Source organism: Palaemon carinicauda, chromosome 28 (assembly GCF_036898095.1).
Source record: "Palaemon carinicauda isolate YSFRI2023 chromosome 28, ASM3689809v2, whole genome shotgun sequence".
In the NCBI taxonomy this organism is placed as follows: domain Eukaryota; kingdom Metazoa; phylum Arthropoda; class Malacostraca; order Decapoda; family Palaemonidae; genus Palaemon; species Palaemon carinicauda.
In genome coordinates, this window is record NC_090752.1 from 60,841,639 (window position 1) to 60,865,639 (window position 24,001).

At 42.0% G+C, this 24,001-nt stretch overlaps 1 protein-coding gene across 2 annotated transcripts in view; it reads left to right on the plus strand.

Moving 5' to 3' along the window:
- su(sable) (suppressor of sable) overlaps positions 1 to 13,205 on the plus strand; it is a 36,176-nt gene extending 22,971 nt beyond the window's left edge. Inside the window, exons 9-12 of one of the 2 annotated variants that reach the window (XM_068352107.1) lie at positions 412 to 618; positions 1,415 to 1,776; positions 5,333 to 5,565; positions 10,329 to 13,204. In XM_068352107.1, coding sequence (XP_068208208.1) covers positions 412 to 618; positions 1,415 to 1,776; positions 5,333 to 5,565; positions 10,329 to 11,778 — 2,252 coding nt within the window. In that variant the 3' untranslated portion in view covers positions 11,779 to 13,204. Of the gene's footprint in view, positions 1 to 411; positions 619 to 1,414; positions 1,777 to 5,332; positions 5,566 to 10,328 lie in introns of both variants that reach the window. The other variant, XM_068352108.1, reaches the window with a different exon arrangement.
- The last annotated feature ends 10,796 nt before the right edge of the window (positions 13,206 to 24,001 follow it).

Genomic DNA, 24,001 nt, shown 5'->3' on the forward strand with positions numbered 1-24,001 from the left:
AGCTGGCTATCTCATTGGTACATTAGGGATTTCTTTAGTGTTTACTTTAGATATGTTGTGCTTAAGACTGCTGTGTAGTTTGAGTAATATTTTGGGAAGTGATAGCTTACAGTACTTAGAATATTGAATACTTTTTTATGGCTACTAACAAAGATTATTGAATACTTTTTTATGGCTACTAACAAAGGTTATTAAATACTTTTTATTGCTATCAACATAGATTATTATATATTTTTTATATCTACTGACACAGATTATTGAATACCTTTTGTATGGCTACTAACAAAGATTATCGAATACCTTTTTCATGGCTACCAACATAGATTATTTAATACTTTTTTATGGATTCCAACATAGATTATTGAATACTTTTTTATGGATTTCAACAAAGATTATTGACACAATTTTCAGAGCATCACAACGAATCCCCTCGAGTCAGCCTCGATCGCAATGTCGAAAATTTGGTCAAAGCCTTCCGAAATCAGTCTTACGACAAAGGGATGAGGAACCAACACTCCCATGGGTCGCCGGACGATTGGCGGCATCGCAACAGTCATGAGGGAGGGGACTGGATGGGCGTCAAGTCTGAGGAAAGGGGTCCTACTTCCTCTTCTCAATGTAAGTGCACTTCTGCTTGATTTTCATATTGGCTATGATGGAAATATTGTACAGGTGTACAAGCTGACATAAGTCTCTTTTTATAGTTTATGTATGAAAGATCTGTTTTAATGTTTTTACTGTTCTTAAGATGTTTTATTTTAATTGTTCATTACTTGTATCATAGTTGATTTATTTTCTTATTTATTTTCTTCACTGGGCTATTTTTTCCCAGTTGGAGCCCTTTGGCTTATAGCATTTTGCTTTTCCAGCTATGGTTTTAGCTTGGCTAATAATAATAATAATAATAATAATAATAATAATAATAATAATAATAATAATAATAATAATAACTATAAGAATAATAATAATAATTTCAACAAGAAACAACTGACTTGAATTTTAGATAATGTGCTCACCATCTGTTGGTGGGAAGGAAAACTAAATCTATGGGTTAGTCAAATTCCAATAAAAAATAATTTTCACTTTTCTTATTGTAAAGGCTCACATTGAAGACTGCATAATGTATATGCAGTATGCGCTGTATTGGGTAATTCTAATATAATAAATCTTATTATAATTCTATGCACACTTTCTAGTGGAGCTTATCAAGCTCAATCTTGAACTTATTTGGTCCTCTCCTGTTTGTTAACCTTTTTCACATCTAGAGTGGTATTATGTGTATTCTCTCTCTCTCTCTCTCTCTCTCTCTCTCTCTCTCTCTCTCTCTCTCTCTCTCTCTCTCTCTCTCTCTCTCTCTCTCATTTAAATACTTATATGCAATGTCTAATGATAGTGATGTGCCAAATACTTCCAGATAAGAATATGGCAAATGGAGAAGGTCCACCTATGAGAGGCAGCCCTGTCACACCAAATACCAGCAGCTGTTCAGAACCGATGACCAGTCCGAATGCCAACAACATGAGTTCCGGCGGCGACCATGGCCCGGGGAATTCCGCACAGCATCCTAGTCCAGGGAAGAAATTAGGCGGCATGATGGCTTGCATGCCCCAGAAGCAGAGGGACTTCTTCCAGAGGATACAGCAGCAACATTCAGTCCCGGATGATGACGAGATGGACAATAATCCAGATGATACTGAACCCGGTACAAGTAATATGAATTGGTACAGCAGTGATGAAGAGGGCGATGGTCCCTCGGGGGGCAAACCTTCGTGGCAGGTACGTGCTTTGGATACTAGCAGGAAATCCCCAACTTATGAACATAATGGTTTCCAAAAAGTGGTTTGTTAGTTATATTTTGTTAACCCTTTTACCCCCGGGATATTTGGAAATTTCCAACCCTTAACCCCCAGGGGGTTATTTTTTTCCCAGCACATTTTGCAGTATATTTTTTTTTTAAATTGCTCTAACAGCCTTAATTTTTGTCATAGAGAGGTCAGGTTGGTCTCATTCTTTTGGAAAATGCCTGAATTTTCTCAATAAATTATCAAAAATATGAAAAAATAAATTGTTATAGCATTTTTTTGCAAGGACGTACCGGTACGTCCATGGGGGTAAAGGGATGGCTTTTGTCAAACGTACCAGTACGTCCTTTGGGGGTGAAAGGGATAAATTTTGGCCTGTGGTAGGCGTCACCTAATTGGCATGCCTGCGATATTCAGATGCAAAGGTCAACAAATACTCCCATTTCATATTGCAAATGTCATCTTGCTTACTGCATTAAATTATTTTGTATTTTATAAGGTATTTCATTATGAGCTTTTGATACAATATCTGGCATTTATGGTTTCAGTTGGATTTGTGTTTGTATACGTAAATGTTTGTGAGTTGAGGATCTTCTGCACAGTATTTATTTTCCTCTGCTTATTCTGTAATCTAAAATGTAGTACTGTACGTGTTTATACTATCGTTGAAGTCTGTTATGTTGTTAATGGTTCTCGCAGACTTTTCTTAGGTCATGTTTTATTGTCATAGATAGCTATTAATGTACACTTGTATAAGAAGGTGATTTATATTTTCCATCAAACATTATTTGTTCCTACATGTCATACACACCATCAACCTTTAATAGGAGTATCACTTCAGCGAAGCTAGAATCGCTGTTTAAACTAAACGAGGTGGTGGTAGTAGTAGTAGCTGGCACCTGGTGGGTATGCCCTGCCCACCTGCCTGGTAGCGTAACCTTCACTTTTGATTTCAGCCCTGCATCTCCACTTCTGCATCTGCCTGTTATAATCCTTTGCTCTTTTTTTTTTAGATTAGACAATTATTCTTGCTGTCATGTTCAAGTGGTATTACGATTGGATAATTGTAATTGTATTAGTCTGTGCTACCCACCATTATCCAATATACTTGTTCTTGTCAGGCTGTCTGTTGCTGTCCTATGCCCGAAGTGTAAATGAGAGGGGTGTCACCCATCATCTTCACTTCAGTGTCTTCCGATCCCGGAAGGCACTGAGGACGTATCACTTCGCTGTTTTGTTTTGTCCTACGAGTGTTGTCATCGGCCTACACAACTTCGGAGAAGAGGAACTTCGAGTTCTCTCTCCTCACTTCGTCTTTGCTGAGTTTTCGCTGCAACTTCTGAGAAGTTTGAGTAGAAGACGTCAGCAAAAAGTCCAGGAAGTCCTATCAATAGGAGTTACATTAGTGTAACCCTTACTGTTTTTCTCCCTGTGGGAGGGACAGTGCTGTGATGCACTGTCGTTCATGATGAAAGCCGCTGCCCTCCATTCTCCTTCTTGGATGATATCAGTATGTGTTGCTACTGCTGCTCCCCGTTGTAGAGTTCTAGACACTGCAAGCGAACTGCTAGAGAGTTATTTGGTCCTTTGACTGGCCAGACAGTACTACCTAAGATCCTTCTTTATGGTTATGGCTCATTTTCCTTTTGCTTACACATACACCAAGTAGTCTGGTCTATTCTTTACATATTTTCCTCTGTCCTCATACACATGACAACACTGAGATTACCAAAAATTCTTCCTCGCTCAAGGGATTAATTACTGCCATGTAATTGTTCAGTGGCTAGTTTCCTCTTTGTAAGGGTAGAAGAGACTCTTTAGCTATGGTAAGCTGGTCTTCTAGGAGGAGGACACTCCAAAATCAAACCATTGTTCTCTTGTCTCTGATAGTGCCATAGCCTTTGTACCATGGTTTTTCACTGTCTTGGAGTCTGGTACGACAAACAACCTTTGCTACAGTTCACATACAGGTCACTGGATAACCTTATCTTTGGTCCTGCGGTAGTTACTCAACAAGCTGTGTTGTGTACGTAGTTCCCTCATGGGACAAGTAGCCTCTCATCTAAGTAAATGCTTGGGACGTAAATCTAGAAGGAGAGATAAAGTGTTATGCCGTTCACCTCTTCCTTTTCCGCGTTGGGGTGAAGTACAGTAGCCATTGCTATGTTCCGAATTGGATGCCAGATGTAGGCAAGCCTCATGACCGAGTAACACATTATCCTTATGGTTGTAGGTTCCTGCAAGACAGCCTACCAGAATCCTGGTAGGGTCCTAGCATAACATCTGTAACACCTGCGATATTTCCATGTTCAGGTTGTTAGGAGTTGACCGGTGTCATCACTTTCGTTCTTCTACAAGACCAAAGTGTGTTGACGTGTTGTGGGTCAATAAATCAGCCCGATTGGATTTAGGGACTTCCTCCCTCCCTTAGGATAAGTTTTATTATTATTATTATCATTATTACTAGCTAAGCTACAACCCTAGTTGGAAAAGCAGGATGCTATAAGCCCAAGGGCTCCAACAGGGAAAAATAACCCCGTGAGGAAAGGAAATAAGGAAATAAACTATAAAAAGTAATGAAAAATTAAAATAGAATATTTTAAAAACATTAATAACATTAAAATAGATATTTCATCTATAAACTTTAAAAAGACTTATTTCAGCCTGTTCAGCATATAAACATTTGCTGCAAGTTTGTACTGTTGAACTATTAAAAGTCAAAGGTTTATATTCGTGTAGGAACAAAATTTTTAATCACAAATTTTTCAATCACTTTGTGTTTTTCCTAACTATACAAACCTGTGACCTTCAAGTTATACTGCCCACTTCAACCACCCCACAAGTGAATGTCATGCTACCTGATGGGTAGGCAGGGCATACCCACCAGCTACTACTGTACTACTACTACTACTACCTTGTTCAAAGTGTAAACCTCCATTCCAGCTTTCGTGAAATCATACTTCTATTAAGGGTATCTGGTTTGCATAATTAGGAAAAATAGGAATGCATTAGAAAATTATTTTGTCTTCAAATTGATTTAAAGAAATACTGTATCATGTTTTTATAGTTAAGATGAAATGAATGAATTACAGCTAACATTTAAACTCATTACCTATAATAGATATTTGAGTGTTTTCTTGTTTTGTTATGAGAAAACTGGATTTTTATGGGAAAATCTTTAGTCAATAGAATGCTGAAACCATTTCACCCAGAAATAAAAATTTTGTTGGTCTCGTTTGAGGAGGCCTTATGACATTTTTCTGGTTAATGCATTTGTTTCTTACATCATTATTCCTTTATTTCTTTATCTATCCTTTAATAAGTGTTGGGCCTTCTGTTTCCTTTGGAGTTTTTTACCCCCAATTTCCTTTCAACTTTTTTGGTCATGAATATATAGTGGTACCTTCTGTTAGGACTAACATGCGATTGTGACAACTATTCTGACTTAATTTTTCTTTTAGCTTTCAGGTAGTTGATCTTTATTTATTTATCTCTGTCATGTATATGAATTCCAAGTTTTGTCCTTTCAGAATCCAAGCCACAACACCATCATGTCGCCGAGCAGAACTCCACCAGGTTCCAGGACGCCCCCTATGGGGGGAGGGAGATTTACCCCTCCCGGAAAAAGAGGGGACGGAGGCGACACTCCTCCGATGACGCAATCTCAAACAAAGAATCCGTTTCCTAATATAAACCTCGACAACATCAAGATAACGGATTTAGCATTTGTCCTGTCAGCTGTTAAGAATCAGTCGACAGCAAAGTGAGTATTTATTTTGATGGTTTGTTTTTCTTTTTAAATCAATTACCCAAACCTCTGTATACATAAACATTATTTTTTTTGAGTGTGTGTAATTAAGGTATTATAAATGTTTTAGTTTGACATTTGTAAGCAGTGAGTGAATCATTGTTTAATTAAAAACTAATTAGAAGTTGAACTGATGCAAATTCCTTCAAATATGAATGAGACTTTTCAGACCTGTTAGAATATCTGAATACCAAATATCTAGCCGTTTACAATTTTGCTCTTAAAAGAACTGTTGATGCTCTGCGAAGATACATTTGCATCTCTTGTGAGTAAATTCTGATGATGGAGGAATTGAACAAATAATAATGATAAGTAACCATTGACTTTGAAGCCTTACTGCCAAACTGATCTGAAGTCATTTAGTCCATGATGTTAGTCATAGGCAAAAAGACTGGTAATTCTTTAATTCTTTAAATATTATGTAGCTATTGTACTGGTATTGTTAGGCAAGCACAACTGGGAAGGAGCAAAAATATAGTACAACTGCATTACATTTATTAAAATACGTAACCAACTCCAAAATGTACATGGTAGCAAAGGTTTTTATTTGCCATCTGAGGAGCATTGGGTTTTAGTATTTTTTTCATGATTCATTTTCTTGGCTGGGTAGTGCTGTCTGTACACCTCACGCAGTGCGCTGTCAGCATTACTCAAGGGTCTTTGAAGCCTTCTTTCAGCCCCTAGCTGCACATGCTTTTATCCATTTACCTCTGATCACACTTCCTTTTATTAATTTTCTGTGCAACCTCTTTTAACTTTGACTTCATTGTCCAGCTGCTTTTGTTTTCCCCCCTGGTTGCACCCAGATTCATAAATCAAATCCAGTTTGGCTTTCACAAGGGCCTTGGTGCTTGTGATACTCTTACAATATGCAATGTTTTCCTGAAATCCTTAGATTGGGGTCATTAAGTTGTTATGATTGGTTTTGACCATAGTGACTATAAGAATGTAATCTCTGGTGTTCCCAAGGTTAGGGTTTGTGGCCCTTTATTTTTTATATAACAGTATATGCACAGATGTTGCATAGCCTTGAAAACAAGTTTTTGTTGTTCCTACATGTATACAAACCTTTGGTCCTTTTGATTAGGGAGTGTATTCAGCGTAGTTAAAAGAGCCATTGAAATCGTTAATGAAGCAGTTACTGACAGGGGGTGAGCGTTGCCGAGTAGCCCTGCCTGCCTTCCGTCAAAGAATTAAAATTTGTTCTCAGCTACGAGTACGATCGTACTGATGTGCCCTATTCAAGACTGCTGTATCCTTTTCCCCTACTTTTAGTGTGAATGAGTTATATTGGCTTCTTGCTAATTATGAATTGTTCTGACACTAAAACCTTTTGCTGTTTAATAGGGATTATCTTTTAGCAAACCTGGAAGATAATCCCTATAGAATAGTTACGGGTTTGTATTGTTAGGAAAAATGTACTTCCAAATTTGTCATATTAAGCAGGAATGTGAGTGTAGGCTAGATAATGCTTTGGTTTATGGCTAAACCTATAATAGATGCCATCTGTTTGTACCTAAGGGGCATGATTGTTTGCAATTATCCTCATTTACCCAGTGTAGATCATAGCCTCCTGTTAAGCGGGCACATTCTTTGAGGAGTGGGAAGGCTAATTCTTCTCCAACATTATTTTTAGAGAGACTATTTAGTAAATTGTGCTCCTCATTGAGGTTTCCATTTGGGGAAGCTTCGGGGTATACACCCCTTCATCATCATCATCTATGCCTATGGAGGCAAAGGGTCTCAGTCAGATTTCGCCAGTCGTCTCTATCTTGAGCTTTTAAATCAATACTTCTCCATTCATCATCTCCTACTTCACGCTTCATAGTCCTCAGCCATGTAGGCCAATTCTTGGTGATAAAGCATTTGTATCATTTGCTGGATCTGACAGTGATCTTGGTAAACTATATTTCTAAACCCTATTTTGATTAGACTGGATCTGTAAGTTGTTCTCTCACATCCTCTCTTTACAATCAGGATGATGGTTGAATAAATACCCATCCATTGGCCATCACGCTCCAGAAATTAATTTCCCGACTTTGTCTCCTCATGGGAAGATAGCAGGTTGTTGGGATCATCCCCCTCGCTCTTGTATGGGAGGTGACTGGCATGTTCCAGGGAAAAAAACAACCAATCAATTTGATTCTAGAGGCACTTCCTACAAACCAATAAATGACTATCCCTATTTTAAAAGATGAAAGGTTTGTTTACACTTGGGAAAAAATAAATTCGTAAAGTAATTTGTAATGTTCATAGCTATACAAACCAAATTCCTCTAAAGTTGAACATCCTTGACCAGCTGTCTTAGTCCTGAGCCAAAGGTCAAACATTAATGATTTCAAGAGCCCAGGTTTTTATAGCTAGAAAAAAAAGTACAAATTACTTTCAAAATTTTTTTTGTTGTTGATGATGCTGCTCTTTTTTGTATCAGTCTCAGAGGTTGCTGAATCTCTTTTTAGAGATTTAGTTAAATTTAAATTTAATGGGGTTTGCAAATTATGCAGATGGTGTTAAACCTCCAAAAAATCAAAGGAGGTTTGTTACTGAGTCAATGATGTTGGATCCTTTTCCACATAGATTGCTTCATTGACAATGTTTCTTTCATTACATATTGCTCTTTTAGATATTTTGAATGTGTGCGTCTCATTTAGAATTTGATTGCATCCATAAAATCAAAGGAGGTTTGCAGTATTACCAAGTCAATGATATTGGATCCTTTTCCACATAGATTGTTTCAGACAATGTTTTTATTCATTAAATATTGCTCTTTTAGATATTTTGAATGTGTGCATCTCATTTAGAATTTGATTGCATCCGTAAAATCAAAGAAGGTTTATTACTGAGTCAGTGATATTGGATCCTTTTCCACATAGATTGCTTCATTGACAATGTTTCTTTCATTACATATTGCACTTTTAGATATTTTGAATGTGCGTCTCATTTAGAATTTGATTGCATTTTATTTTTTTAAAAGTATATCTAGTCTGTCTGTCTCCTCAGTTGCACAAAAAATGTTTGAGAAAACCTTTCAAAATGTTTGCGGACCTGTCCATCATGTGAAAAGGTATTCAATTCCTTTATTCTGCCATGAGCATTTATCTGCAGTTTGGTCTTCAGAAGCTAACTCTCATCTTGAATAGCTGTAAAAAATCTTAAGTCTATTGAATTCCTTATCCTTGATCTGAATATTAATCGCTGGCTTCATCATTCAGTTAGCTTGTATATGCTATATACAGCTTTTTATACTGACCATCCTTTGTACAGTATTTAGATCTACTCAGACTATACATAGCACTATACTCAATTTTTTTTAATGAGATGCATTTGCATTGACTCGCAGCAGTGCCCTTTTAGCTCAGAAAAGTTTCTTGCTATCTGATTGGTTAGAATTTTCTTGCCCAACCAATCAGCGATCAGGAAACTTTTCCGAGCTAAAAGGGTACCCTTGCGAGTCGGTGCAAATCTGCCTCACTAAAAAGAATTGACTATAGGCTTGCTGATTATTCTAGCAATCATGCCTTTTCATATACAAATGTTAATACTATATAGTATTTTAGAAGTTTTATTCTGTCTGGGAGCACAGTGATGAACGAGTTTCTTAATGGAATGCTTAAATGTGTCGAGTTTCAGAAGTTCAAACTTCTTGCTAATATTTTGTTGTTGTTGAGCGTGATGATATGAATCTTGTTCCATATTTATCTGTTAACTTTAAAGTGTTGTTTAACTTTTTTTTATCCTTTTTTATAGTTTTTTCTTTACTTCTGTTTCTATTTGCATTGTGGTTGAAGGTTTGTTTATAATAATAATGATAATAATAATAATAATAATAATAATAATAACAATAATGATAATCATAAATAATCATAATAATGAGTTCGTTTCTAATGATCTATAATTTATTTGTTCCCTCTGCTGTGTTTGATTTCCTTACCTCCATCACCTTTACCTACTTGAGGATGCCCTTGATTGATACACATATGAATATAAATGTGACAAATCTTTACACTTTCTCTTTCTAGTAAAGTATTGTATTCATAAGTAGAAGTCCTAGTTGAGGACTTAAACTTGGGAACTTTAAAAAATAAGCGGCTTTATTTGCAATAAATCGATATTTTTAACGAGCGAAAAACAATTCAAATTAATTAGGTTATTTTAAAAGAATTTTGTTGTGTATAAATAACTGTAGCAATACTTGATACATAGGATTAGCAAGGTCAGGTGACTGAAAACAGTAGAGAGTAGGGAAGTAGTAGGGGGTCATGAGTTGGATGTCTATGTTAATTATGTTTGACTTGAAAACTTTTCAACTTAGGAACTCAATCTTGGAATGTATCTCCATCCTGCGTAGGGTCTTAGTATTGCCTTGTGGATGATATCCCAATTTGAATTCGGTTACATTTCGAGAGAGCATGTATAGATATCAGTCATTTTTTTTTTAGAGTTAATTGCCCATCCCTCTATGAGTGAAAAATGCATATCCAGTGGTCTGGGAAGACTACCTAATAATTTTAGAAATATTTCTTTTTGAACAAGCTGATTTATCTATTAATTTTGTGTGAATAAGAAACCAAAGGAAAAAGTAGTTACAGTACTTTCAGCTCTTATTTAGGTCATAGCCTTTCATCCAATGTTTGTTTTTCAGAAATAATAAGGAAGATACTAACTGAAACCCTCCTATTTAGGCCATAGCCTTTCATCCAATGTTTCTTCTTTTACAGAAATAATAAGGAAGATACTAACCGAAACCAGAGGGGACCACCCTCCCGGAGAGATCCGAGGGACCTCTCACGGGATAGCAGGGATGCAGGTCAAGATACACCCAGAGATAGTGGCGATAACTCTCGATATCAACGGGATACAAGGAACCTCAGGGACAATGTTTCTAATCAGAGGTCCGATGCCATGTATCCCTCAAATTCTTGGGGGCGAGATTCTTGGGATTCGCAGGGATCTTTGGACCGTCCTAGTGATTCTCGGGACTCTCACGGTGGGTTTCTTTCGCCTAAGAGCATAGAATCTGATCAGGACCACCGGCAAAGGATGTCCGATACTGACTTGAGAGTGCTGCCGAGGGCGGAAGGTCGTAAAGATGATTTGGGCAGTAAAAGCTCACGGTGTGATACTGACATGCGTATGTCCAATGAATCGTCGATATATGATGTGGATTTAAGGCAGCTCAATGTATTGAAAGGCTTAGGTGACAGTGAAGAGAATACCTCGCCCTTACCTTTCAAAGTACCAGTTCATACCCCGGCCAAAGAAATTGTTGCATCGCTGTCATCTCACTCTCCCATGTATTATCACCTCATAAAAGTAACCATTCCTAAACCTGACTTCTCGCATCTTAAAATTAATCGAGATGACCCGAGGCTAATGGATGACCCAAGACTGCGCCGAATGTTGCGAAGAAATTCCACCGAGGATTCCGCGGGCAAAAGCCCCAAAACGCCATCCAGATATGAAATGGAAGCACCCTTCAGCCCCCCTGGCATACAGAGCTCTAGGAATGAAGCAGATTCAAGAGATCCGAGGGTCGCTTCGTCTCGAGATCCGAGAAGCGAACCGAGAGTAGATCCTCGGGCAGAGGCCCGTCCGGAGCCTCGGGTCGATCCCAGAACGAACGTCCGCATTGATCCTCGCGTCGGGAGCAGGGGTGATCCCAGGACCGAGTCCCGGGACCCGAGAGCAGACCAAATGAACGACATGCGTAATCAAGACCCACGGATGAGTGGCATGTACGGAGGTGGTGGTAATAACATGGGCATGATGGATGGAGGAATGCCATTTCAGAATATGGGACCAGGCCCTGGACCCGGTCCAGGTCCTGGCCCAGGCCCAGGCCCTGGCCATGGCCCAATGGGTGGTCCACCATTAACCAGAGTTGACCCCAGGGGTAGACCTGGGTTGCTAGGCCCAGCGCCAGTGCCATTTTCCAGTAATGTTCCTCCACCTCCAGCTAATGTCGGACCTGGAATGCCGCCTTATATGATGGGTCAAATGGGACCAAACAGTGGGTATTATCCAGAAGACCAGGGTGATATGATGGGGGGTGGGAAGTTCCCTCCAGGGGGCTCAAACTGGGGAGGCCCCATGCCATCTAACGACCCTCGTTTTCATAGAGACATGGGCGATGGCCCCCATTCCTATACCCCCCCACCGGTATCCTAGTGATTTTAAGGGCGTAATAATTGTACCTGTACCTTTTTCTCTGTGATTAGCCAAATGGCATTTTACAATATAAGCTGTTACTGTTAAGAAGTTCTGACAAAGTGAGAAGGGTTAGGACGAAATGTATATTAGAATTTGCCTAATAATTAGGTTGAATGTCAATCGTGGTAAACTATTCTTCTTAAAGATTCCTCGTAAACTATTTGATATACTGATACTCAGTTTCTGCACATAGTTATTATCAAATGTAATTATAATCAAATAGTTTTATTAGATCCATGCTGATGTAATTTTTGTTATTATTTTGCAATTTATGTTAGATATGTTGAAATTTATGTAAATTTGTACATAGCAACCAGTCAGGGGTCAGGTTGGGAATTTTATTCATTTTAGAGATTTTTAGGTGGACAAAAATTTCTCTGGTAATCTGTCAAAGTTTTGGTTAATGTAAGTTGTGTTGAATGAATGTTTGCATGGGAATTGTAATGTGCTTACGTTACTGTGCCATACCTGTCTATCGATGTGAAGGATGACTTGTATATTTTTATGTGGAGATGTACAGTAATTTAGTCTTCCTTACAAAGTTACAGCTATAGGGCACTACATGTATACTTGTACTGTATATTTGTTTTGTGAGATAGGCCAATACTTACCTTTCAATTCTATTCTAAACACCCTCTCTTTCACAAGTGAAGATACTCTTTTTTCACAAATGAAGAGTGCAAGAGTACAAAGAGGAAAAAGCCCCTTTTTATGATAAAGACCATATTGATGTTATATTAGTTACCTGAAAGTTTGTAAATACGATAATGGTAAGGGAAGGTTTTGTCTGCTGGTATATTTTTCCTTACGTGATAACTGGTTTGGAACCATACTTGCAAACGGGTAGAAAGGATGTTGTATTCGTGGTGTGTAGACTTCCTCTGATAGTTTAGTGTTGGCAGAGAAGTGAGCTTCTTCTCTTTGGGAATCGAAAATGCATGAGCTAGATCAGTTGGACAATGGAGATAAAGAAACCACAAATTTGGAGAACAAAGCATATTTCACAACCAGTTACTGGATATCACATCTACTCCACGTTCTCCACTTTATCAAATACTGTATGTGAAGTTTTTGTGAAATATACAATATTCCACAAATTTATGGTGTTTTTATGCTCATTACAATTCAGTATTGAACTTTCTGATGTCATGGATGGTGAATTTTAAACATTGTTAAGTAGTGGAAAAGAAAGTAATATTTTTTTCCCTTAAAATTTCAGGCACTGTTACACTTTTTATATCTGTACACAGTATTTTTTTCTCTTAAATTTCTGACAATTGAGTTATTTGTTGTTGATAATCACCAGCTGCTGATGGAGTTTGTTATTTTTGTATTGATCGCTCAAGGAATATTTCATGTTTTCTACTGCAAGTATGCATTAAACATAATAAGCTTTAAATATCTCTAGTTTCATTTTCAATTACCAACCTGTTTCTAAAAATAAAACTATTATAATGAGAGAATTGTTAGTGTTGGTTTCCAGTTATATATGAATGGAAATGTTTGCCTCAAAACACATCCAGGTACACATCTTTATTTCAACAATTTTACTGTTCTTTTGAGAGGGTTGTCATTTATCTCTGTTGTAAAGATTACTGTCTTAAAATTAAACTTTTAAAAAATGCCTGAATAATTGTCTGAAGAACACACAGCCAAGCATTTACTGATTACAACTGTTCCTAAATTCAGCCTTCTTCATAGCGTGAGGTAACCAGAAATGATACTGCTGATGTTTAGCAAATTAGGTGATAAAGAAAATCCCCTGCCAGACACAATGAATGTTATTTTATTTAGTGTTTCATCAATGCCTAGTAAACTACTAGCATAACACCAGATAATGCACAAAGAGGTAGACTCTGCATTCTCAAGAGTAAAGTATGAGAAAGTTGGGGCAACATTCCATACACGGTGGACATTAGTTCCTACACGAATACAAATCTTTGTTCATTGACACTCTCCAACTTTAACATTAACTACTTTAATTGTTTTCTACTTTTTCTTTTCAGAAGTGTACTTGATGTATGTGTGTGGTGGACATGCAGTTCTGTTCTCGTAAGCTTTGCCACAATTACTGCAGGTTTATGAGCTGTACTGCTGTGGATCCCCATCACTTGTGTCCTGGGTGCAGGGAACATGACTACTCATAGTCATCCCCCTGTGTGAAGTGTAGGTTGGGGCCTCCTTTGCAGTGGTCTGAGTGTGGTAGGAAGAGGAAGATGTTTAAGTCTCCTTGTCTTCAGAGGTGACTATGCTTGAGCTGTTGCTGAAGAAGCTCTTAAGCTCCTTTCCCTCCAGTACTTGGACTACTGGCTTCCTCTAGAGCCGAGTCTTCCAGAGGAAAAACGAAGGAGGGAGAAGACTGATTTGCCCTCGGGTCAGGCTTCAGAAGAGGTTGGAGTGGCACCATTACCTCCTCGAAGTTCACCTAACTTTATGACAACTGACAATGATGTTCGTAGGGACTTGGACCTGAGGATGGTGTGGCCTTCCTTGAGCATCGATGGCGATCCGTCTGATGAGAAACTGCTGAATGTTTTGGTAGGCACTAGAACCTCCAGGACTTATGCTGCTGGGCCCTCTTCTGCTAATCCACCTGCAGAATAGTTCTCACCTGCTGTAGAAGATCCCTGATTCTTAACTCCTGTGGTTTTGTCGCAACCAACCAGGAAATCCTCGACTCCGACTCTAGAAAAGGGGTAGAAATGTACCCGCCCTCTTTTTCCTCTCAGTCCTGTATCTTTAGCCTCATCCTTTGCTGCTAAGCCATTGGAAGCGACACCATCTGTGCCAATAAAAAAGATGAAGCCACCGGCTAGGACTCCTCATCCAAAGACTCGTGAGGCTTTGCCAATCTCTTTTCATGTTCGAGTTAGAGGGATAGTGCTGTACTAATTTCCAACTGTCTGGAACATGAGTTGGTATAACGACAGCCTAGCAAAGGTATCGTAGAATTTTGGACGACCTTTGAGATCATCCTTCAAGCAAGCAGGGGAAGGAAGAACATCATCAGCTGGACTCTCTGCACGTGCACAATCGCCCCGATTGTGCACGTGCAGAAGAGTCCCTTTTACTTTAAGCGTGGACAATGCTCCATCCTGTTGGTCCCATCCTGGTTAGTCCAGGATGGGAACAGGTAGGAAGGGGGAAAGGAACGTTAAGATCTGTAGTCTCTTCCTACAGCTGGCATGATTGTGGGGATGCCTGTCACGTTGTTGGGCAAGGTGTCAGTACTACATAGCTGAAGACTGGGCAGTAAGAGTCCTTTGGAATAGATATAACCTTCCGTTCATTGACTCAAACACCAATAACCTTCAACTTATACCATCCGAGTTCACTGAATGCCATTTCCCCATAGACAGAAGTGAAGATGATGAAAAAGAACACGTTAGAAGTCATACGAGACAGTTGTCCAGGCTTATACAAGTGTCTTTTCCTTTCGGCTGATGTGTTTGACAGTAAGCAGAGTAATGAAAAACTCTTCCTCATTCTTGTTTTCCTGAGGCTAAACTGACTAGTTTAGCTTTTCAGTTCCATGAAATTAAAACACACTTGATGGACCTTGATGCTATGAAGGTGTAGGTCCAAATGTTTTTTTTTTTTTTTTCTAATAAAAAATATGATTTCTTAGCTCCTAAGTTTTCTGCCATTTTCAGCAAGTTAGCAAGATGAGCTTCTTTTTGCACTTGGAGAATTAGTAATGTTATTTCATTAGATAAATATGTTTGTGGCAGTTCTAGATCTGCAGATTACTACAATATTTCCATTACTTCCATATCATCTAAAGTTTTTGAACTTCTTGCCAAAACGTCAAAATAGATATGCTGAAGGTAATCACCTGTACCCTAGTTTGCGATCTGGCTTTTGCGAATGCTTTAGAGCATGTGATGCCCTTCTTACAATTTCCAATGTTGTGCAGAAATCCCTCGATTGTGGTCAGGAAGTTTGTACGACTAGCCTTGATTTTAGTGATGTTTACAGTGTTAATCATGAGACCCTTAATACAGATCTAGCTAAAATTAGTGTAAGATGCAAATTATGAGGCATGAAGTTGAATCCTAACAAAACTTGAAGTATGATTGTAAACAGTGGCTCCTCAAACATCCAGATCTCTGCATTAATGATTTTTCTTTAACTATATACAGCTTCTTTAAGATTTTAAGTGTGAATCTTGATTGCAAATTTACTTTTGAGAGACGCATTCAGTCTGTTTCTTCTTCAATTGCACAAAAAATTGGCTTATTGAGAGAGTCTTTTAAGATTTTCTTTGGGGATCAATCTATTCCGAAGAAATTTTTAAATTCTTTTATTCCACCTTGCTTTGAGTATTGTTCTCCTTTCTGGTCTTCAGCTGCTGACTCTCATCTTAGTTTTTTTAGAAAAAAAAACTTGCTGTCTATTGAATTTCTTTTTCCAGCATTATTTACAAATCAGTGTTTGAAAACAGGAGAGAGGTTTCTTCTTCAAGCCACATTGTGCAAAAAACGGATTTTGAGCGAAGCGAAAAATCTATTTTTGGGTGAGATAGCCATGGCGTCCTGATGGAAGGTTCCTGTTTGGTAGCTTCCTTGGGTATAAGACTACTAAGATATTCCCAGAGAATTTAACCACAGGTTATCACAGAATTCTAACTTCTGGAGCGAGTATCTCAAAGGTTTCCCTTTAAGACATCGTAATACAACAGGGGACACGCATGTCTGGTCGTGCCACATAGCTATCTCCACCCCGAACAGAGTTAACGCTTCGGTGTGTAAGGGCTGAGAATAGCTGGGAGCCGTTCCACAGCTAATCTCACTCGTGGCTACTACTGATACTCGAGACGTAAACAAACGGACGCCATTGCTCTAATGACGTCACGAGCGTCTTTATCCTGGCGCCAGTTGCTGCCCATCACCATGATACAATTGTGTAGGGTGGGAACAAACTGACGAAGTAGTAGGGAGGGTCCATCAGGACGCCATGGCTATCTCACCCAAAAATAGATTTTTCGCTTCGCTCAAAATCCGTTTTTTGGGCTCAAGCCATGGCGTCCTGATGGAAGAGTACCAGAGAATCAATGTATCGTGGTAGATTTTTCCCCCAGAGTTAAGTGCCTAGGCATTGACAAAATAGCAAAGTAATCTTAGATAAGAACCATAGGAACGAAGTATCCTGCCCCCCATTGGTAGGAAGTTCCCATGGGCTATGCCGACGTCAAAGTGGTATTGAAGGACTATTCATCTTGACAGAAGAGCTTTTTAAGAGCTTAGAGATGAAGCAGAATGTTTGATATTTGTATAGGAACATTCTGAGTAGGTCAGTGGTGGTTGGGCACTGTGTGTAGGATTCATCTCCTGATTATCAGAAGTAAGTATTCGGGTAGGAACCTTACTGAGACAAGGTGAATATAATTTAAGGATAGACATCTTAAATTCTTCATGACCATAAGAAAGGAGGAATAAATAAAACTATGACAGTATGTATTTCATAGTAAGTAGGAGCTGAAAGAGACGCATAAGTAATAAAATAGAAATTTTATTTCACAATGCAGAAATTAAATAATTTACAGCAAAAGTAAAGTTCATTTACAGTAATAATAATGTACATAGAAATAAAGGCTTGCTCTTGAATCTGAAAGGGAATTTCAGGATTAGTAGGTACTCGTTCTCGAGGAACGCAAGTCTTTAAATAACACATCATGCTCAAGGCATGCGGCACTTGTGTAACACTATGACATTTCACCTGGGATAAGAACAGTTATAAAAGCACTAAGTGTTTTTAGACATCACTATGAATCACTCGAGGGTCAACATAGGCACCCGAAGAGTTAGAGTCCCAAATAACTCACTGTTCTACGCAGAGTTAGGTGCAGGTTTCATAACACTACCTGCGGCTACCACAAAATGTTTGATTTCGTGCACTTGTTTCGCATAATGTTTAAAGAAAACTCGCGAGGACTTCCAGCCCGTAAAGTTTTTAAGGCTCTCAAAGTCCATGCTCTGAAAGAAGTTCAGAGAAGATGCCACTTTTCTAGGATCATGACCAGCGGGTGTACTGTTCGGATCCGCTCTGCGAATGAAGTAGGTGATTTTCGCTCTTAATTGTTTCAGTGACAGGTCGCTGCCCGATGTTTCTCCTTTGAAGAGTTGGCCTCCACCAAAGTTTGAAGTTCTGCGAAGATAGACCTTGAGGCTCTCTACTGGACATAGAGAGACATCCTCCTTCAGGGGGCATATTCTCCAAGGGCCCCATCTTTTGGTGGGTAATTCATTTTTGGCGAGAAACGTCGGATCAGGGGAGAGGGTCACTTCTCCTGAATCAGCAAACAGGATGTGTCCCTCTTCTCTTGATAATGCCACTATTTCGCTGACTCGAGCTCCCGAGGCGAGAGCAAATAAAAATATAACTTTCTGAGTCAGATCCTTGAGGGGGCATGAATCGTTGTCCAAGTTGGAGGCGAAATGGAGCACCTTGTCTAGTGACCAGGAGATCGGTTTCGGAGGGGGTGCTGGGCGTAGGCGAGCACATGCTTTCGGCAGTTTGTTAAAGATGTCGTTGGACAGATCAATTTGGAAAGCATATAGAATTGGTCTAGTCAAAGCCGATTTGCAGGTTGAAATCGTATTGGCTGCTAATCCTTGTCCATGAAGGTGAATGAAGAAGGACATACAGAAATCAATGGTGATTTCTTTAGGATTTTTTGCTTTAACAAAGGAGACCCATTTCCTCCAGGATGATTCATATTGCCGTCTCGTGGATTCGGTCTTGTATTCCTCTAGGAAGTCTAGACTTTTCTTCGAGATCCCAAACCTCTTCTTTGCGGCAAGGGAGAGAAAATCATGAGATGAAGGTCCTTGATTTTCGATGATGAAGCGAAGACAGTCGACTTCTGTACTTGTTGAGAGAGAACTGGGCCCGGGAGAGGGATCAGCTTGGGCTGCAGCTCCAGGACCAGGGGGTACCAGTTGCTCCGGGGCCACTTGGGAGCCACTAGGGCCGCTGTCCCTTTGAAGGTTCTCAGTTTGGAGAGGACTTTCAACAGAAGGTTGGTGGGAGGGAACAGGTATATCTTCGACCATCTGTTCCAGTCCAGTGACATGGCGTCCACCGCTTCTGCTTTGGGGTCCTCGTACGGGGCTACGTACAGAGGAAGTTGATTGTTGTCGCTCGTTGCAAAGAGATCTATCTGAAGTTCTGGGACTTGATGAGAGATGAAGGAGAATGATCTTGCGTCTAGAGACCATTCCGACTCTATCGGGTTTGTCCGAGATAGAGCATCCGCTGTCACGTTGCGGAATCCTTGTAGGTGAACTGCAGACAGGTGCCACTTCTTCTTCTCCGCCAGACGGAAGATTGGGAGAAGCACCTGATTTATCTGGGGCGATCTTGAGCCCTGGCGATTGAGACAACGAACTACCACCGAGTTGTCTAGGGTTAGACGGATGTGGATCGAGGGCGGCGGGGATAGCTTCTTCAGAGTAAGAAGGACCGCCATGGCCTCCAAGATGTTTATGTGGAACGTCTTGAATAGTGGAGACCAGGTCCCTTGAGCTTGTTTCAGGTGGGAGTGACCTCCCCAGCCCTCCAGTGAGGCATCCGTGTGGATGTTGAGTGATGGAGGAGGGTGTTGGAGAGGAATGGACCTTTTCAGGGCCATTGCTTCCGACCACGGCTTTAGGAGGCGTCGAAGTCTGTTTGGAAGCCGTCTCTTGAGGTCTCTTCGAGCGATGGATGCCGATCGTCTCCAGACTCCCGCGGCATCCTTTAGCTGTGCACGAAGCACTGGGTTTGTCACTGAGGCGAATTGTAGAGAGCCTAGAACTCGTTCCTGCTGTCGTCTTGAAATGCGTTTGGATTTCAGTAGTCGCTTGACAGACCCTGCTATTTCCTTCCTTTTCTTCTGGGGGATGGAAAGGCGGTGTGACTGAAGATTCCAGTGGATTCCCAGCCACTGAAACTTCTGAGCTGGAGAGAGGCGAGATTTCTTCTCGTTGATCTTGAATCCCAGGTGTTCTAGGTACTGGGTAACTTCGTCGCAAGACTTTGTACACTCTTCGGGCGATGGAGCCCAGACTAGCCAGTCGTCGAGGTAGGCCATCACCTGGACGTTTCTTAGGCGGAGCTGTTGTACTATGGCATCCGCCAGCTTTGTGAAGATCCGAGGGGCCACATTGAGGCCGAATGGCATGGCCCGGAAGGCGTAGCTTTTCCTTTGGAGTCGAAATCCTAGGTAGGAGGAAGCGTGATGGTTCATTGGAATGTGCCAATAGGCATCCGCCAGGTCTATAGAGACCGTGTAGGAACCTTGAGGCAGAAGGGTCCTTATTTGTTGAAGCGTCAGCATCTTGAATTTGTTGTTCTCTATGAACTTGTTGAGGGGGGATAAGTCCAGAATGACTCTGAGCTTGTCTGAGTCCTTCTTGGGAACGCAAAACAGTCTCCCTTGGAACCTGGTGGACTTTACCTTCCTTATCACCTTCTTGTTCAAGAGGTCTAGAACATATTCTTCCAGAATGGGGGTCGATTGTTGGAAGAACCGCTGGAAGATTGGGGGTGGTTGCACCCAACTCCAGCCTAGACCGTTCTTGATGATGCTGTGTGCCCAAGGATCGAAGGTCCAACGATCCTGGAATTGGCGGAGTCTTCCTCCCACCGGAAGCACTTCATTGCTTCTGGTGTCCCGAGGACTTGTTGCCTCGGCCGCTAGCTCCCTTTCCTCCTCTACCTCTGGAGGGACGACGAGAGGCGTCTCTGCTTGCACCCCTGGACGAGCCTCTACCTCTGGCATGAAAGGTAGTGGATGGCTGTTCAAAGGCAGGGGTGAAGACCGGTGACTGTGACAACACCGGTTGGGGGACCAATTGAAAGGTCTGTTGTGGTTGGGCAACCACTTGGGAGGTAGCGGGTCCCGGAAACTGACGTCTTTGTTGACGTTGCTGGGGTTTCGGTTTCTGAGGTTTCCTCTTAGGCTGAGGTCCATCGTCCTGAGAGGTTTTCCTTTTCCTGGACATGCCCCACTTGTGGAGAAGGTTCCTATTCTCCGTGGCGGCTCTGTCCGTTATTTCCTTGACAAGGTCCGAAGGAAACAGGTGCTTTCCCCAGATGTTGGAGGAAATCAGCCTCCGGGGTTCGTGTTTCACGGTGGCACCGACAAACACGAATTCACGACAGGCTCTACGAGCCTTTATGAAATGGTACAAGTCCTTCATTACCGTCAGTAAGTGGGATTTGGCCAGTACCATGTAGTGATCGGGTACTGCTGTGTCACAGGCCATAACTTCAAGTTGGACTTGATGAGAAAGAGACGCTGCAAGCCTCTCCTTCGTGTCTTGTTCCCGGCGAAGGAGGTGATCATTGAGCTTAGGGAGGTCTTCATTAAACTGACGTCCGGCAACGTCAGGATCGAGCCTACCCACAACGAAAGTATGTTGGACATCTTTCCATTGTCTAGTGTCAGGGGGCGTTACGATGGAGAAGGGTCTGCACTCCTCCAGTGCAGGGCAGGGTTTCCCTTCTTCCGCCGCCTTAAGGCATGCAGCCAAGGCCTTTTCCAAAATGGAAGAATCGCAGTGTCGGGAGCGACATAAGTAGGATGCTTCTTGCTCAAGGCAGGAAGCTTAGAGCAGGTAAAGCCCCTGCTCTTAAATGCGGAGGCTAGCATAGCCTGGGCCTTTGCGAGATCGAACACTATCTCTTCCTTAGGTTCGGTCTCCTCCTTCGAGGCAGGTTCAGAACGAAGCCGGACGTAACAGTCCGGGTAGGCCTCGAAGCTTGGGAAGAATTCCACATCTTCCAACGGGACCGTGCCGATTTTGTCACTAACAAAGATCCTGCCGGTCGCAATAACCATATGCTCTGCATACCTCCACGGGTTGGCATGAGAGCAAGCTGGGAGATCCTTAACCGAGATCTTCTTCGGTTCTCTGGATCCAATCATAGACCTGATGGACTCCTGGTTCTCCTTCAGTCTGTCGTCCATGACAGCTCTAATCAGTCGGATCAGTTCTTGTGTAGAGGAAGAAGGATCCGGGGTCGAGGAGGTAGACGGAATGGACACATCCGTCGGTGTAGGAGTAGGCGGAGGGATGGACGAGGGAGTAGCTTCAATCTCCGACTCGGTGTATTCCACCTTGTCTTCGTCCTCTTCGGCTCCTTGAGCCATAAGCGTCTTCTCCGTGTCTTCCGAGACGTCAGAGATCTGTTCATCCTCTTCGGAATCTAGGCGACACTCGTGCATGGACTGAGCCATGACCACATCAGGTTCCACCGTAATTTGGACAGTGGGGATTGCTTCCTTTGGAACCACTGAATCAGGGGAGGCCTTAGGGAACAGCAGGGACCTCAGTTCTTCGGTGGCCAGGTACGGTCCAGTGGCATTCCTCTGAAAACCACGCACCCACTTGCGCAGTTTCTCACGAGCAATGTCTCTAACCTCCGCTGAGGGAGGGTTATGGAAGGCCTCAACTAGGTAGGCCTGGCAGACCGTACAATCCAGTGGATTCCAGAACTTCCAATCCCCTCTCTTGTCTGAGCAAGGGGCGTGAGTCCTGCACGCCGTATGTCCGTAAAACTGGGAGCGTTTCACGGCACAGTATGCGAAATCGCACTTCATCTGCTCCTCCTGTGGAAGAAAGAGAAAATGAGTATGGGGGAGTCATAGGAATGGCTCTTAAATTAAGTTAATATTAATCATTAATTTTAACTTATATAAGGTGTGATGCATAGAGAGTGAAACAGTAAAGGAGAACACGCTCCATGCATCTCGCCCGGCTGGTTACCATAGGCTTGGTCCTGGGATAATCCAAATGACCGAGATCATTGGATATAGTTTCCTAGGATTCCCATTATATTGGAACTCCATGGAAAGCCAAGGACAAGGTTGGGATCGAATTCATTCGGTTCCCAGATAAGAGCCAGAAGGTCTCATTACGGGTAACTGCTTCTGGCAACCAGCCGTGCTAAGATGCACATAGTATGCTGGAAATAGAAGAATGCAAAGAGACAGCATGATCACTAATAGAGCAGTACTAGGTACTGATCTTAGAAGCAAAGCAGCTTATCTATTTGCCAGGTAGGGCTATCTTAGTCTTATGATAGCTACAGAGAGGGGGTGCAAGTATTCTTGACGCCTCCGGGGTATCCGGCAAGCCGCCGGCACGCCGGAGCTCGCTCCAGCATAGATTCTGGCATTAGAACAGACAATTTTCAAAAGTCAGTTAGATACCAGGATGGCGGCCGCCGGCACAACGGCGGCACGCCGGCAGGGAGCGGCGGCTCCGGCAGTCGGAGGATGCCGGATTGGTGACTGGGGTAAGGATGGTACAGGTAGTATCGGGTTGCCGGCAGTATATGCCGGCACTCCGGAGATCGACCGGCAAGCGGACGATTAGATAGGAGTAGGAGAGCCGCCGGTAGTAGCCGGCGGCAGCCGGCAGTCCCTCGGAACACGGGGGGCTGGCGGCAAGGGTAGGGAAGTCACCAAGAGGCAGGTATTGCCGGCATAAGAGGCGGCAAGAGACCGGCACCCAGATAGATAGAGAGACAGGGGGAGGGGGGGAAGGATGCAGGAAGTACCTTCAGGGTTCCAGACATCCCTCCCCCTCCCTGAGGGGGTGTACCCATGATAGAGACAGGCTCTATCATCCATATGCAGGGGTCACTAGGGACCGGGAGCAGGTAGCCCAAGGGAGGACTAGGGAACACCCAAGATGGGGGGGGGGAGACTCCCTTATGCAGAGCTACACTAGGAACTAACCTTATAGGACACTATGAAGGTATATGTACCAGAGCGGACTGCACAAGGAAGCTCGGGTAGCCCTACTCATCCACCCTAAGGAGGAGTTGTAGGACAGGGGACAGATGAGTATAAACTAACCTAAGCATAGGCTAGGCTATACAAGAGATAGGTGGGGAGGGAGAAGAGAGGGGTCTTCCCAGGAAGGGTTTCTGTACCAGAGCGGCCACAAAGGGAAGGGAGGACACTCCCTAACCTAAGATTAGGCTGATTGGCTAAAACGGTGCAAGAGTACAGTTTCAGCATGGAACAGAGAAACCTTCCTAACCCGACCTAGATCAGGGCTAAAAGTCCTGAACTAGGCAAGGAAGAAGACGTATCGCTATCGCAGGAAAGTCGCAGACTATCCTAGCCATAGAGGTAGGCTAGCCTAACCTCACTCTCAGACGCAATCCTAAAGGGGGTTCATTC